This window comes from Fragaria vesca, linkage group LG4 (assembly GCF_000184155.1).
Source record: "Fragaria vesca subsp. vesca linkage group LG4, FraVesHawaii_1.0, whole genome shotgun sequence".
Classification (NCBI taxonomy): Eukaryota; Viridiplantae; Streptophyta; class Magnoliopsida; order Rosales; family Rosaceae; genus Fragaria; species Fragaria vesca.
Genome location: NC_020494.1, coordinates 3,815,480 through 3,831,491, shown reverse-complemented (window position 1 = coordinate 3,831,491; position 16,012 = coordinate 3,815,480). Strand labels below are relative to the sequence as shown.

General features: G+C 38.5%; 2 protein-coding genes across 2 annotated transcripts; one reads left to right on the top strand and one right to left on the bottom strand.

Moving 5' to 3' along the window:
* The first annotated feature begins 3,333 nt into the window (after positions 1-3,333).
* Positions 3,334-7,907, top strand: LOC101315424 (probable splicing factor 3A subunit 1-like). The gene is made up of 5 exons (XM_004296431.1): positions 3,334-3,382; positions 3,733-5,934; positions 6,059-6,355; positions 6,535-7,038; positions 7,135-7,907. Exons 2-3 carry the CDS (start codon positions 3,811-3,813, stop codon positions 6,326-6,328), a joined length of 2,394 nt encoding a protein of 797 aa, XP_004296479.1. The 5' UTR covers positions 3,334-3,382; positions 3,733-3,810; the 3' UTR covers positions 6,329-6,355; positions 6,535-7,038; positions 7,135-7,907.
* Positions 7,908-10,252: 2,345 nt separating this feature from the next.
* LOC101315136 lies at positions 10,253-16,010 on the bottom strand. Its single transcript, XM_004296430.1, has 11 exons — positions 15,699-16,010; positions 14,581-15,101; positions 13,801-13,899; positions 13,062-13,162; positions 12,895-12,966; positions 12,568-12,658; positions 12,056-12,136; positions 11,495-11,554; positions 11,286-11,408; positions 10,817-10,855; positions 10,253-10,724 (listed from the first exon to the last, which is right to left on the bottom strand). Exons 2-11 carry the CDS (start codon positions 14,962-14,964, stop codon positions 10,596-10,598), a joined length of 1,179 nt encoding a protein of 392 aa, XP_004296478.1. The 5' UTR covers positions 14,965-15,101; positions 15,699-16,010; the 3' UTR covers positions 10,253-10,595.
* Positions 16,011-16,012: the final 2 nt, after the last annotated feature.

Below are 16,012 nucleotides of genomic sequence, written 5' to 3'. Positions count from 1 at the left end.
CAAGAGATGTGGGCTCTATCTTGGCTTGCACATCATGTGTACCATATCTGCTCTTGATAGACGGCGAGTTTCTTGCGTTGTCAAATGGTCGCAGCCTCCTAGTGGTAGGATGAGACTTAGTGTCACTGATAATAGGTTTCAGTGGCAACATGCATAGTCAGAAAGTTGGCAAAAATAAAATTTTATGGCTCTTCTGTAAAGCAAATGAAGTAGCCAATGATGCATTGTTTGCTTGTTGGAATGCATAGATTTTGTATATATGCCTAATATTATTTTAGGGTGTTCCTACAATATAGGGTTTAGGCACAATGTCTATAACATCCAGGAAATTTAAGTAAATATTCGTGTTATAATATTTTATATTAGAGGTTATGTATCCAAAAAGTCTAGCACCTATAGACTTGGGATGACTAGTACATAAACAAGATCATGGAGATTGGTGTGGAATCATGTCTCGTCATATGCATTACATTGGCTCTTGTTCAGCGGATTCCTTATAGAAAGAGACAATGATTATAACAAGAGATAGTGAAGGTAGAAGCTTGAGGTCTTAGTCTGTACATGATTTATCCTTTGAAACCAGCTCATATTTACTTAAAGAATATCTACTGTAGTTATATATTATTATATATGTCTTCATCTTTAAGCTATACAAGGATAGGAACCTCCATACCTATATATCTCTACAAAACTTACTGTTGAAGGCTTTTACTTTAGAGATATGCATGCATATTGAACTTGGTGATCAAGTCATTAAGAGATAAGCATGAACAAACTTATCTATGAACAAACTTATCTATATGCAAACTTGACGGTCTAAGTTTACTTAATTGCCAAATCAAATTTTGGTTGCTTGTTGGCCAAGAACTAAAGTAGTATAAATAGCAGCCATATGACTCTTTTACACACAGAAATAGAGAAACACATAATTGGAGCAATAGAAGAACATGAGAGTAGAAGGGACGGGAATAAAAGGAATGAAAGAGGGAAAGGAAAGAGAGGGAAAATAAGTAAGGTATAGAACATGAGAGAGAGAGAGAGAGAGAGAGAGGTGATTAGAAGAGAAAGTTGAGAGGAGGAAACTGAGAGAAGTATCTGACTTGAAGAAGGAAGGAGAAAGTAGTTAGCAGGCTTAGTTCTATTTGTATTGTGTTGCGATTCAAAGGAATATGTACATTTGCAATAGCTTGGAATACAGATAAGGGGATATAGGGAACCTCTACTCATTTGTATTGTGTGCATATATGTTGCTTGATGTCTTTGTTTTAGAATGATTGCGCATTTGATGGAATTACATAATTGATGCATCGTTCAGTAAAGATATTTGGAGGATAAGGGTGGTGAAAGATATTTGAAATTGATCTTTTGCGTAGTTGAGACCAAATCTCAGCATGAACCATGTCTCATGTATGCCTGTGGTTATTACGTAATTAGTATCGGATTGAAAGGGTAATTTGGGACTGGAGAAAGGGGAACGGACAAGATGACTAGCAAAAGAGGGCTGTGGATGATTTTTGGTGAAGTTAGTTCATATAGTTGAGTACGTCGGGTCACCTTCTTGGTAAAATACATGATATAGGACATGTAGGCTTGGTTTCTTTTTCTATGTGGATTAACTGGAGTAGAACATCCATATATGCATATAATATGATGATTGCTTTGTTATCTTTTGTTTGGAGAGGAATAGCTCTTTATTGAGTCGCAGGTTGAGCTCGCCCTTTTACAATCTTGCAGGTTATTAAGCAGAAGAAATACGACAATTAGTGATCAAGGCAACTAGAGTTAGTTGAAGTTTTTTATGTGTAAGATCCTCATTAGGAAAAGAGTTTCCTTAGAACTTTTGAGTTGTACGTATCTTGATTTTGAAATGAAAAGTCGATTTCTTAAAGGTGTCTGTTTTATTTTCTATCATTTAGCTTATTTTTAATTTAGCTCACTCCTCGGGTTTTCGGGAAAAGAAAAAAAAAAATCTTGCCAAAAAATCTGAGGTGTGACAATGTCCCCTCTTGTATTTTGCAGTTTTGTTAATGGTTATAGCGTGAGGTTGGCCATCGTATCCCTTAGATTCATAAAAATAAAGTAAGGAGATAACAAGAACATACTAGAAAAAAGTATTGCTCTAATGACGACTCTATTTCATTTGTCACAGTGGTGGCATAATGAAAATATTGCTAGATATATATAACACAATTACATATTCTAATGTATATAACATAGCTTTGCTAATATGTTAGCGCCGGAAAATAAAACCACATACACTTAGTTTTATCCGGCCACTAGAAGGCAACAACCATTTGACAATTTAAAAAAGTTGCTCCACACATAAAAGTGATAAGGCACACAAAGTGCATAAATAAGGAATAAGCTCCTTTAATTCTATCCATAAAACACAGCTAGTTATCAGTACAATTGATAATAAGAAAACATAAAAAAATCAAAATAATTAAACAATCTTTGACCCAGAGTGAAAACCACAGACCGAATACACGCTAGGCTCAAAACAAGCCCACAGTTAGACTGAGCTCAAAAGTGTCCATCCCTTGATCCTGACCTAGTCGAGAGATGTAGCACAAACAACCAAACCACCACCATTGAACCTGCAAGGCTATTGTGCCGCCACCTCTGCAACTTTTGGATCCCGATCATTGTCGAATCTCCGTTACCGGCCGAGCCCTATCACAACAAAGCCGCCGCCACCATATCCGCAACCCGTCATAGCAAGTCATCCACCGCCCTTTGCTACATGCTCAATCCAAACCCTGATCATGCATCAATGAGCATATGAAGAGATCCAGATGGGTCCAACCACGAACCCACAACCCATATCGGGTCTCATAATCGATGTCTGCAACGAGATTTGATCGAAACTTCCAGACAACCTTCGCTTGTGTTGACGCCTTCTTTGATTGAAATCAAGAAACCACGGATCATCTCAGCCCCGACCAACCACCAGGACATGTTCCATTACTAACATCTCGTTCGGCTGCACTCGACAAACAACTAACTAGGCCACAAGCCTACCCCAACGTCGTCACACAAACCATACGAGAATAGGCGAAATTGTCACCGAGAATAAGGTTTTAGTGTTAAGCACGTGGGTGCATTGGTTGCTCCCATTAGTTTGATTAGGCAAAAGTCACAAAATTCACTTATTTTGTAAAACACTTAAAAACTTCATTGATTGATTTTTAATTTAGGTAAAAGACTCTCCAAATAATCAAGGGAATTTAGGCCTGTGCCTTCGTGTCGGTCTAATATAAACCGGTTCGATCCGCCGGCCCGAATAGGTATAATAAGTATAAATATCCTCTACTCTCTCTCGTACACACGGTTGCGCTCTCAAACCCTAGACCAGCTGCAATCGTCGAATTCTATCCTTAAGGTACCCTCTCTCTCTCTTCTGGTATTCCTCACGATGCATATCCCCGATTAATTCATTCCCAAATTTTTATTACTACGCTTCGTTTTCTGTTTCGGTTTTAAATTTTCCTCTGGTTTTGATGCCATCTTTAAATTGGTTCTAGATTCATGAAATTCAAACCCTAGTTCACTTTCGATTTCGAAAAACCAAAGACTTGCGTCGTAGAGCCTGCGGTCAAACTTTAGGTTAGTTTGAAGTAATGCGAAATCGAATTTAATAGAGTCGTGTTCATTCAATTTTGCTGGAGATTTTATGTATTCTCATCTAAATATTGAAATTACTAATCTGTGTGTGTGCCTCAAATTGGTTAGTTTCAGGTTTAGATAAGCACCGTGTTGTTTTGATGCCCTTTAGTTTGCTGTAAGTGTCGTGTTTCTCCGAAAGGGAAGATGTTCGGTTCCATATTACCCTTGCCAGCTCCTCCTACCGATGGAAACTTGGGGCCACTTCCGCTCTCGCAGGTCACTGAAGCGAAGACTGAAGAGACTGAGTTGAATGAGGAGCTGAACAGAGCCAACTCGGTGCCTGCTCCGGTTGCTACGCATACTAGGACGATCGGTATCATACATCCTCCTCCGGATATCAGAAACATTGTCGACAAAACCTCCCAATTTGTGGCAAAGAACGGACCCGACTTTGAGAAGAGGATTATAGCTAGTAATGCCGGAAATCCAAAGTTCAAGTTTTTGATTTCCTCAGATCCGTACCATGCCTATTATCAGCACCGGTTGTCTGAATTTCGAGCCCAGGTTCAGTCTGGCCAGCAACCTTCGTCGGAGCCTGATGATACCGCTGCACCTGAAACTGGCGCGCCAGCTCCAGCTGCTGATGGTGAAGTGGAAGCAGCTAAGCCTGATCCATCTGCCCCGTTTAGACCGGTACGAAAAGTTCTTGAACCACCAGAAGCTGAGCAGTATACTGTTAGGCTTCCAGAAGGGATTACTGGCGAAGAATTGGATGTTATTAAGCTTACGGCCCAGTTTGTAGCTCGAAATGGGAAATCATTTTTGAATGGATTGTCAAACAGAGAGAACAATAACCCCCAGTTCCATTTTCTGAAGCCTACCCATAGTATGTTCATGTTTTTCACTTCCCTGGCTGATGCATATTCAAAGGTCTTGATGCCTCCAAAAGGTTTGACGGAGAAGCTTAAGAACAGTGTTGCAGACATGACAACTGTGCTTGAACGCTGTGTGCATCGGCTGGAGTGGGAGCGATCTCAAGAGCAGGCAAGGCAGAAGGCTGAAGATGAGATAGAACAGGAAAGGATACAAATGGCTATGATTGATTGGCATGATTTTGTTGTGGTTGAAACAATAGACTTTGCTGATGATGAGGATGAGGATTTACCTCCTCCAATGACCCTTGAGGAGGTTATTAGAAGAAGCAAGGTTACAGATATGGAAGAAGATATTATTGAGCCTGGGAAGGAGGTGGAAATGGAAATGGATGAAGAAGAAATGCAGCTCGTTGAAGAGGGCATGAGGCAATCAAGACTTGAAGAGAACAATGAGAAGAAGGTAACAGATGATCCTGAACCCCCAATGAGAATTGTGAAGAACTGGAAGAGACCTGAGGAGAGGATTCCTGCCGAAAGAGATCCAACAAAGGTTGTCATCTCCCCGATTACTGGGGAGCTTATCCCTATCAATGAGATGTCTGAACACATGAGGATTTCCCTCATTGATCCAAAATACAAAGAGCAAAAAGAAAGGATGTTTGCTAAGATTAGGGAGACTACTCTGGCTCAGGATGATGAAATCTCAAGGAACATTGTGGGCCTTGCACGGACCCGTCCGGATATTTTTGGTACTACAGAAGAAGAAGTTTCTAATGCTGTCAAGGCTGAGATTGAGAAAAAGAAAGATGAGCAACCAAAGCAGGTCATATGGGACGGTCACACCGGAAGCATTGGCCGCACAGCGAATCAGGCCATGTCACAGAATATCAATGGAGAGGATCAGAACGATGTTAACAATCTTCCTGGTCCAGCAGCGCCTCCTCCAAGACCTGGTGTGCCTTCAATTCGACCCCTTCCCCCACCACCAGGTCTCGCCTTGAATCTTCCTCGTGTTCCTCCAAACACAGTCCAGTATCCTGCTCCATCTAGTGGTGGCCTCCCAGTACCTCAACTGAGGCCCCCAGTCCAATATTCATCGGTTCGACCACCTGGACCTCCAATGCCCATGAGTTCTGGACAGCAGTCACTCATGGTGAATCGGCCACCTCCTATGCATCCATCAATGTCTATGAATGCTCCCAGTAATCCTGTACCACCTCCACCTGGTTCTCAGTTTACACCTATGCAAGTTCCCAGACCTTATATGCATCATCCTGTTCCACCACCTACAATGCAAATGATGCCTCCACCACCTATGCCTCATGGAATGATGCCTCCGCCGCCACCACCTGAGGAAGCTCCTCCTCCGCTCCCAGAAGAACCTGAGCCAAAGCGGCAGAAGCTTGATGACTCCATGCTTACTGCAGAAGATAAGTTTTTAGCGCAGCATCCGGTATGAATACCTTCCATATCTTGTCTTTTCATTATTGAAAGTTCTTGATTACTTGAAATTTTATATGATTCTTTGTTGGTATCGTGACATAATTCTTTTTCAATTTCTTATTTTTTGGACACAGGGGCCTGTTCGTATCACTGTATCTGTTCCCAATGTTGATGAAGGCAATCTTAAAGGACAAGTTTTGGAGATCACAGTGCAGTCTTTATCTGAAACTGTTGGAAGTCTGAAAGAGAAAATTTCTGGGGAGATCCAGCTTCCGGCAAACAAACAGAAATTGAGTGGAAAACCTGGCTTTCTCAAGGACAATTTGTCTCTTGCGTATTACAATGTTGGAGCAGGAGAAACACTTGCTCTTTCATTGAGAGAACGTGGTGGTAGAAAGCGGTGAACAGATACTTTCACAAGGCTGATTAAGGTTGTTGCTGGATTTTTCTTGTTACAATGAGAATATGCAATATATCATTTTGGAGTTTGTTAGATTACCTTTTTTGATGTTATATTGCAAAGTTTATGTTGGCCATGTATTAATAAGATAATATTCTGAACTTGTTATTTCTGTCTTTAAACTGATGGGAAGTCTCATATCTACTACAGATCTGGTGTTTCGGCGAGTGTCTATTGGTGAAAGGGAAGTGTCAGTTCCTTTTGCTTAGCCAGAGCAAGTGATTTGCTTTTATATCTAATTACTGCTCCTTTTCGTAATGCAGTTATTTTCTATGGAAAGTATGTGCTCATAGTTGAATTATGATTTTGATATTCCTGGCAGCATTCTTGGTGTCGGAAGACCTTTATTTATTTTGAACTATTTTCAGTCGCTTCCAATTTTGTTGCTGAAAGATTCTCTCGGTGAATGTTGGTATTTTGGGTCTTTTTCTTATTTTGATTTTCACATTGTTTTAGCTTAGGTTTTATAGCACCTTTAGCAAAACACTTGTTCCACAAACGCTTGATTTCTTATTCACTTGGTTATCATTGAACCAGCCAGTAGCAATAAGTGGCTGGTAGAGTTGGTATTTTCTGATTATGATTGTTAACTACAGGATTGGACTATGGTCTGTGCAACCAGTTAGATGTGTGCTCTTTATGCATCTAAACCAGGTAAGATGTCATTCTATACCATTTGTTTAGTAAATTCCTTGCCATGTTTCCAACTCAAAAGATGGCAGTTCTTATGCATGCCATTTCTTTTTGCAGCCTAGATTGGGACACTGGGTTTGATTACAACACCATGTTAAAGGAACAAGCAGGATTTTATTTCTAAATTTTCCTTAGGATTATTACAGCAGCGCTGCATATCTGCTTGAATTACACCTGAGATACTTACCATAGGAATAGGGATGCTGGCAGCCCAATCTGTGTTGTGTGATTTTTTTCATTGTTTCAGACCCACTCTTCTTTTTACCTTATATTTGTTTACGATTGTCAGACTTTGTGGATGAGTCAAGTCTATTGTTTGTTATACTCCGTTAAATGCGGACAGTGACAATATAATTTCTGTGTTTAGGTTCTTTAGTTTAGAATCTGTCACCCATCTTACAAGGAAGATGATTTGATCTATATTCTGGTGAACAATTTGCTCATTTGCAGACAGTGGCAATATGATTCTGTGTTTAGGTCATATGTCCTATTCTAGCCTTCCATATAGACAATCAGCTGTTTTCTTTTATAATACTGGTAGTGGACGATATTTTCAAAATACAAAGCACAACCTGCCGGTTCATAGGTCAATCACCGTTCATATATCTGCACAATGTCCAAGTTATGCTTTCAGTCACACCTGTGGGTTTATATTTTCTTGGATGGTCTACTTGAATAAGAACCTAATAGGCACGTCTGAACATTCCATCTGGTTGAATGGTTGATCATGGAAGATTGTGAACTACTGCTGGCTGCTTGTTCAGACACAAAGATTGAACCGTCTTTGCAGGAGAAAATGGATCCTTGCACATTATATAGAAATAGAATATGCCGTTGATGCTGTTTCACTAGTGGGTGTTGGTGTTTGTTTCCGGTATATCATGTTCATGCTATAGCCTGAATTCTATATTTGGATTCCAGAGACATTTCACTCGGATGCATAAATCTGAACCAGTTTTGAAACCTCTTCTCATTCTTTTATTTCAAATTTTCTCAAAGATCCCTGACGTTGTGTTTGGATAAAATAATTTTAATTTCTATAGAAATTTTAAAATTATAGAAATTATAATTCTATGAATTTAAATTCTATTAATTGAGAATTCCGTTATTTGGATTTCATGGTGTAGAGTTTTAAAATGACAAGAATTTTTATTTAAACTAACCTCAAGGGAATTGAAAAATGACACATATTTTGTGAGGAATTGAAGCTGAGAATTTAAGCTTTTAAATTCTATGATTATTTTCTCGTGAAAATTGTTAATTTCACGGAATAAGAATCCAAACGGAGGAAACAGTCCTAAGAAATTAAAATTTTCTTATTTTTAATTAAATTTTCAAAAATCGACTCGCTCGCATCCAAACACAATATGACAGTATATGCCATAGAAATGCCCCACTTCGACATAGCCTGCCTATTCCATACCTGATTCATGTACATATGCGACGCGCTACAGTTCTACGCCTTTCATAGGGGTCGGATAGCTTGACAATGAATAATGTCCAACCAAAACCCGATTTGAAAAATTGCTCGACAACGATAATGCAAGACAAGTTGCGTACGGTACAGCCAGGAGTTTGAAATTCTTCATGAGACCATGTTGATATTCAAACCAGCACTTGAGTACTCTTTTATAGAGGTCAGGAGCTCTTCTATAGAAAGGAGAGAATTTGCTCTTCTACTTTTCCACTGAGATTTTCTCAAATCTAAGCCAATTGTTATTGATCCTGTTCGTTGGCTATTTCATCATACCGGAGCTGATGGGAGAAAGGAACATGCCGTGATGGAGAAATTTGCAAGATACTGTGCTTTGGACAAGCTGTAAAAGGACATGCCTTCAACAATAGAATCCGTAGTTCTGTAGTACTATGCATGATGTGTGACTGTGATGTGTGTTGTTCAACTTTTATCTGACATTCTTTAGAGCTGCTTTGTTCGGAATCTTCGGATGTTCAAGTTTAAGATTTTCAGTCGACTTGAATCCATGTTTATTGTTACGTCATGATTCCATGAAGTTGAGTTCTGTAATCAGAGCGGAAGCCATACGAGCTATTTCTCCTTGTGAGAATGATGCACAAATCTATGCAGAGGTCATTAAACGAAGATATTGTCAACTGCTACAAGCTAGCTAATAAGTAATAACAGAATATATACGTCTTACCTTTGCGATTGATGCATCCTACTTGAATCCATATTATGTACCTGAATCTGTCTACTAGAGACAGTGTCTAGTATCTACCTTATGGTTTTTGCCTAGCTTCTAAAGCATGAGTTAAGATGGTGTTGGGTACGTGAGTCACTCATTTTAATTTATCGTCTGATGTAAGATGTTGTATCTTGCGTTGTCTAATTGTTTGAATTTCTCCCATTTTATCCACCCTATGTTGGTTTACTGGTCAAGTTTTGGGGTACAAGGGGAGAAATCCAGACTTTGAAATCCCTGTATTCGGTTGTAAAGATGGCTTTGGATTTGAGAGAATGAAGATAGCAATGCATTCGGTTGCATAGGGAGAACAAATCCAACACAAAAAGGGTAATAAACACTCGAGTGATTTCCATACATATTATGGGATTCCAATTTATCAGATTGGTGCACCGATTGATTACGACTGTTGTTCAAGTTTTCAAGCATGAGATACATTTGATTATTGTGGCGTGGTTCTTGGGTTTAGTTTAATATTAGTTGCAAGAATGGCTCATCGTCTGGGAGCCTTCTTTCACATTTACCTAAACCTGGAGGTTTACCAAGTCTAAAAATCATGCTAGTGTGGATGTGATGCCAACATGCTCTTAGATTGGTCGATTTAATCTTATCAGAAGCAGGATTTGGTCCTATCATAAGCAGGTGGGGAAGTTATTTGGTTGAAGTTGCGACTTGCGAGACTGATGGAGTTGGAACCGTGAAGACGAGGACTTCAAAACCCTTTTCTTGTCCGATTGCTTCCAAGATTGCAGATACTTTCTTCTTGTCTGTTAATATCAATCGCTCCCCCAACAAATACTTTAGAAACAAACCATGGGGAAAATGACATCGAGTCATGGTGATTAAGGGATAGGACTGTGAAGTCATAAACAAAGGTATCCTCCTAAATCAGCCAAAATTGATGATTTTAGAATCTATTTCATTCTAAATCATAAACATTTACCCATTCAAACACTTGCTCCGAATTCCAATTAGGCACACAGAAAGATAGCAGAAATATTTGTTAAAGCTTGAAATTCACATCACTATTGTATTTTGTATTTGCCACTTCAAAGTTCAGACTTCATGAAGGGTTCAAAGAGAAACCATATACCCATATCATCCCTGTGGAAGCAACACTAGCTTGTTTGCTTCCCCCTTGACTCTAGTTACCCTAACTGCTCTGCCAGCCTCTCCCTTGCACTCAAGAACTGTGGTCGGGGATCAATCGAGCCTTAATAATTTGGCAATTTACAACTTCGTCAGCTATACTGGAACAAGATGAAGTGAAAGGGTCGAAACCATCCAACCAAAGAATAGAGAGTCAAAAAATCTGGCTCAAACTGTTGTATAATTGGCAAAAAGGTGCAACAAGTTACTGAGACTCTCTGGATGAAACTTCCTTGCAAACAAGTAACACGGCCGTTGCTGACCATTCCATAAGCAAGGCCATCTTTGCACTACTTTCTGCAGAACCATGATAAAAATGATTAAGTTAGACCAGTTATACAAAGCTATCCACTCCACACAGATGAATTTATAATCTTCTGGATCCATACCTTAGCATCACTGGTTACATGAATGCTCACATCAATTGACTGCAGACAACCAAACTCTTAATCAGAAAACAAGATAGACTACAGGGAAAAGTGTACCCAGTGTAATGATAAACCAGATATGCAAGCAACCACTCAGTCATAGCAAGCCACCAGTGAGATCATAATTTAAAAGGAAACTAAATTTTACAAGCATGAAACATGCACCACTAGGATATCCAACACTTTCTTTTTGGAGTGCATGAATTTAACAGATGACACTATTGCCTGCAATGCATGCAACATGGTAGATCTACTAGGTGACAGGAAGAACCAAGGATAAACTGTGTAACAAACTGGCAATCAATGTGCATATAGCTTTGCATGACATAAGCATATTACCTACATATGCACATGATGGAATGTCTGTAAATATATATAAAATTCTAAATACATAAATATGTATATGCACATGCTGATGGAAGAACTGTACCGTAATATTTCTCAGAAGCTCGTAACTAATATCCCCAGCCCTGTATAGTTTAGGGTGCCACTTTCTTTCAGACCAATCAACATGTGTTACAGACCAGTTTGCAATTCCACCAGGATCAATTATCTAAAGGTGTAAAAAAGTTCCAATCAGAATGAGATACTTTTACAAGGCAACATGGAAGATGAAAAGATTTGAGCGAAAATCCTCACATTAAAAAAGGTTGGCAAGTAATGTTCATCAGCAATGCAATTGCGCCCCTCCAAACCTGGCTGTAATCACCAAGAACAATCAGCATCAATTATTATGGCCTGAGCCAACAGTCTTATCTTTCAAGAGCCAAATAAGCCTCTAAGATACTTGCATGTCAGCTGTTTAGTGGCCAAAGCATGAGAAGATGAGTAAAGCCATGTCTTGTCTGGCATATGTCTTACACATAATATTAATGTTTTGAACCTTTTTCTTTGGAAAGAAAACGTTTAGAACTTTAGAGCAGCCAAATTCAACACCAAAAAAATTCAATAAAAGAATCCAAACCCCTGGTCCTTATGTTCAACTTGAAATGGCAAAGAATAAAACTGATAACATTGCCAGAAAGGGAGATTCTAAATCATTAACAATACTCACACTAAGTAAAAGCACTGCTGGAAGACTCATGCATGCAGGTATGCTAAAAGTATATGACTAAATTTTAGAAGCAATATGTAAGTATAAAAATATTGAAAGCTAGAATAAAAGCAGGTCTAACATTTGGTTAATAAATTACACATCACCTTGCAGTAATCCCGGAATTTTGTGTAGTAAAGATTATCGGCCATTATTATAACAGCATGCTGACGCTTGACAGAGAACCACTGCAAATTATTGAGAATACAACAACTTAATATAATAAAAAACAAAAGACACTTGAATTTCATGAATTCAGGTTATCGATAGATTTTAGAGGGGGGGAAAATAGCTAATCCCCTTGTCACCAACAAACCTAGCTAAAAAGTAGACAAACAAAATTCATATATCAGGATAACAGTAAATGTGATCTATGAAGAGCACTACAATCTCACAGGCAATATATTCCTACTTCAAAATCCTTCATTTTGGTATAGCACAGAATCAAAATTAATTTTCAGAAGGGCCTTATTGCACTACAATCAACATGTGTTAACACAATCTCCTGGCCAGGCATAATCAGACCAATAAATCAATGACATCAAAGAGATGGAGAACTACACTTAATTTTCAAAAATTAAAAACTATATCTTGTAGCCTCAAATTAATGGAAAAATACCTGTGCACCCTTTCTGAAGTCTTTCATCTCAATTTCAGGCAACATGTGTTCTGAGTACCTGCCATTTCCATGTGGGCCAGGATCCTCAAAGCTGATAAGCAAATGACAAAGTATACAGTAAGACTACAATGATCTAACTACTATGAGTAACTTGAAAATCAACTAGAAACAATTATTCAGATTTTAAAATCTACTGTGACAGAGCAACTGTCATAACTGTACAAATTCTTCAAGATAAATTATTGTTCAAATAAAATTGCATTCATATAAAGCGCTACCCACGGAGCTAGACTAAAACAGTGGGTCATACAAGAAGATTTCACATACCAGTCAACGTAGCTTATATTGGTATTCATCAGATAGTCATAGATATAGTCAAATGTATACAGCGGTACACAACTGCATTACAGAAAGAAATAATAAGAAATTAATAATCAGTGAACTATAAGAGCTCGACAGAAAAGGATAACTAAAGCTACCTAGAATTTGATCACCTTTCAGAAAGTAACACAAAGTGCTGGTTATCAGGATCTTGAAGGGCATTTGCCAATAATCGTCTCTCTGCATCTACCATGGAAATTTTTCCCCAAATCACCTGCAAACATGATCAACCATAAGTCTAATTAACTGGATGAGTAGTTAAACAAGACATTGATGACTAAACCACCTTCACTACTTGTACAATGACTGACTATGCAGCAGAAAATGCAGATATGAGTAGCAATAACATTATATTAACCTATGATCCTTTTTATAATTTAAGTTATAGTTCTGTTGGTATCAACTTTTAAATTGATTTTCAGAAAGAAACTGATGTAAAAGATATGTAATGTAGTACGTAATCTTTCTTTTCCTTCTACCTGCCACTGTAGCCTTACTATATGCATGACCTAACCCTAACTCTTTGCATGCTAATAATGCTTAAATTGCATGTATCCTAGTTTAAGATTTATCAAGATTCACGTAAGTCAGATATTTGAGTGCATCTGATGCACTTGCTTCAATCTATAAAACCAGAGATCAACCTTTCACACATAGAATATTCCACACCTAACCTAATTAAGATATTGTGCTGCCTTAATTAAGAAATTAGGAGTGCTAATGTAATGTAAGGGGTGGGGTCTGTAGTAGAAATATTCCTCCGGCCTAGTTGTTATTTGAGTGGCTTTTCGTATTCAGTTGACATTGCAAGTATGAGTATGTAGAGATGGTAAGAAAATAAAGCAGGTTTACCTGGTCGCTGCGTATCTCTCTATTAGCAAAGTAACGGCTCAGATGAACTGCCTTTTCTTTAGATGCATGCACATAAACAGAGAACTTTCCCTCATGACCCTGCCAATATAACATGTATAAGCTCCAGCATAGCATCTGGGAAGATAGATAATTAATTGAAAGGCTTAATTAAAGTTGAAAAATTATATTGTGGAGCGTTTATTATCACATGTTTCCATGGGTAAAACCCTGATTTTACATGAACAGATGCATATAAAAATATACCACAAAAAGGTTGAGCCTAATAGGTTTTAGAACTTCTCTTATATGCAAATAATTTGAAGCAAAAAACCAGAACCAGGGCACCACAAGCCAACACATGGCTTACATTCAGAAGAAACAAATCATGTCAAAAGCAACAGTGAACCGAACTCGTAAAGTAGCATTTACAAGAAGACTGCAACTCATAAGAAAGCTTAGCACCACTTGTCACACCAGACACAAAAGAGTTGTGAAATATTACAAAATTGGAAGCACCAAACCCCAGTAAACAAATTAATATACTACAAGCAAGGTGAACTTTTTATGCCATAGCATATATGAGAACCACATGATAAGTCGGTTACTTATACATATTCAATATCCTTCTAGATTAGAAAACATATCAGACAACAATCAGAAACTGATTGAATATGCTTAAAACAACCACGAAGAAGATGCATAGAGGCAAAAATCAATATGAAGGGAAAAAAAAAGGGTAAACACTTTCTGGTAAATAACTCGATAATGATCAAACCTTACATGGAAAAATTTATCCCACAGCTTCTCAAACGGCACTGCACTAGGTGTAAGGAACATGAAAGCTAGTTTGGGGTTTTTTGATTGAACAGGAGGTGCACTCAAAATTTCTTTTATCACTACCCGGGATGCAATCTCATCATCATTATATTCCCTTGCTGGAGCAGGTGGAAGCCAATCGGAAATAGCCTTACAACCTCTTGACGAAAATATGTAACAAGCGGCGCTGCTTTGCGGTGGATAGAGAAAAGCACAAATAACAAAGATGCTAACCAAGGACACCAAGACAATGATCCACAACGGCCTCTTCAAAGGTGGCCGATGGCGAGCCCCAGAAAATATAGGAATGTCACCCATGTTTATTCGCCAAGGCTGACCTGTCTTCATCTACATGCACCACAACTTCATTGCCTAATGATGTATCTTTTGTCTATTGTCCCCATCCACCATTGTACAATTCCACACAGATTTACAAATAGTCTAGCTGAGGAGCCTTCAATTGATCAGCGTGAATATTCCGCAATCTGCAATTACAATTAGAGAGCATAAAGCTTACAAGAGGTTAGCAAGTCCCAAGTCATTCCGAAGAATGTTAGATTAACACTCTTGTGTACCAAACCAATTCTTTCAGCAATAAAAGTCTTTAAATGCAGAGCCAAAAACCAAATCGAATTCATAATAAAAAAATCCTAGTTTTCAACAAAATCAACGCTTGGATGATTTAAAGTCTAGTTCAAATCTCAGTTCATCTTGTCGTACCTTTTCTGGGCCGTTGCAACTCATAAAAGAGAAATCCAAGCCTAACTAAATTCATTCGAACAAAAAAAATCCCGAAAACAAAAAAGAGAAATAGACATAGAACTGAAACATGGACAAGCAAAGACTTGAAGTGGAAGAAGTAGACCAACAACCGAAACCAAACACTCTCAATTATGTAGGTGTTGAAAGCCCACAGTAAATAAAAGTCAAACCAACCCCCCAGATTTCAATCCCACCCCAGTAAAAAAAAATTATCAAAATCAGAACCATAAACTCTGCTGCTATTATCTCCAAAGCAAAACAAAACAAAACACAACAGGAACTAAAAAAAACACAAAACTAGAATCTGGCATTGGAGTTACCTGATGAAGTGAGGATCTGAAAATCAGAGTGTTGGAGATCTGGAAATCCGAGGCTGTATGGAATTGTGTTTGACTGGGTAAGATCTAGGGCTGAAGCGCAACACTCCAACAGAAAGAGACAGCGGAGAGAGAAACAAGGAAATTGAAGTTGAAATTGATTTGAATGGAGAGAAACAAGGAAGGAAGGAAGAGAGAGAGTGTGTGTTGGGAAGTGTTTTGATTCGATTTTCTGGGTTCCAAAATTCTCTTCTTCTTCTTCTCCCACACAGACACAGAGAGAGAGAGAGAGAGAGAGAGAGAGAGAGAGAGAGACA

Bases quoted from the DNA above. Each gene is read 5' to 3' on its own strand.
- LOC101315424 (XM_004296431.1), top strand. From the start codon at position 3,811: ATGTTCGGTTCCATATTACCCTTGCCAGCTCCTCCTACCGATGGAAAC. The intron at 5,935-6,058 runs GTATGAATACCT...TTTTGGACACAG, and splicing joins AGTTTTTAGCGCAGCATCCG to GGGCCTGTTCGTATCACTGT.
- LOC101315136 (XM_004296430.1), bottom strand. From the start codon at position 14,964: ATGAAGACAGGTCAGCCTTGGCGAATAAACATGGGTGACATTCCTATA. The intron at 13,163-13,800 runs GTAAACCTGCTT...TCATGTTTGCAG, and splicing joins GAGAGATACGCAGCGACCAG to GTGATTTGGGGAAAAATTTC. The intron at 11,555-12,055 runs GTGATGTGTAAT...TGGTGATTACAG, and splicing joins AATTCCGGGATTACTGCAAG to CCAGGTTTGGAGGGGCGCAA.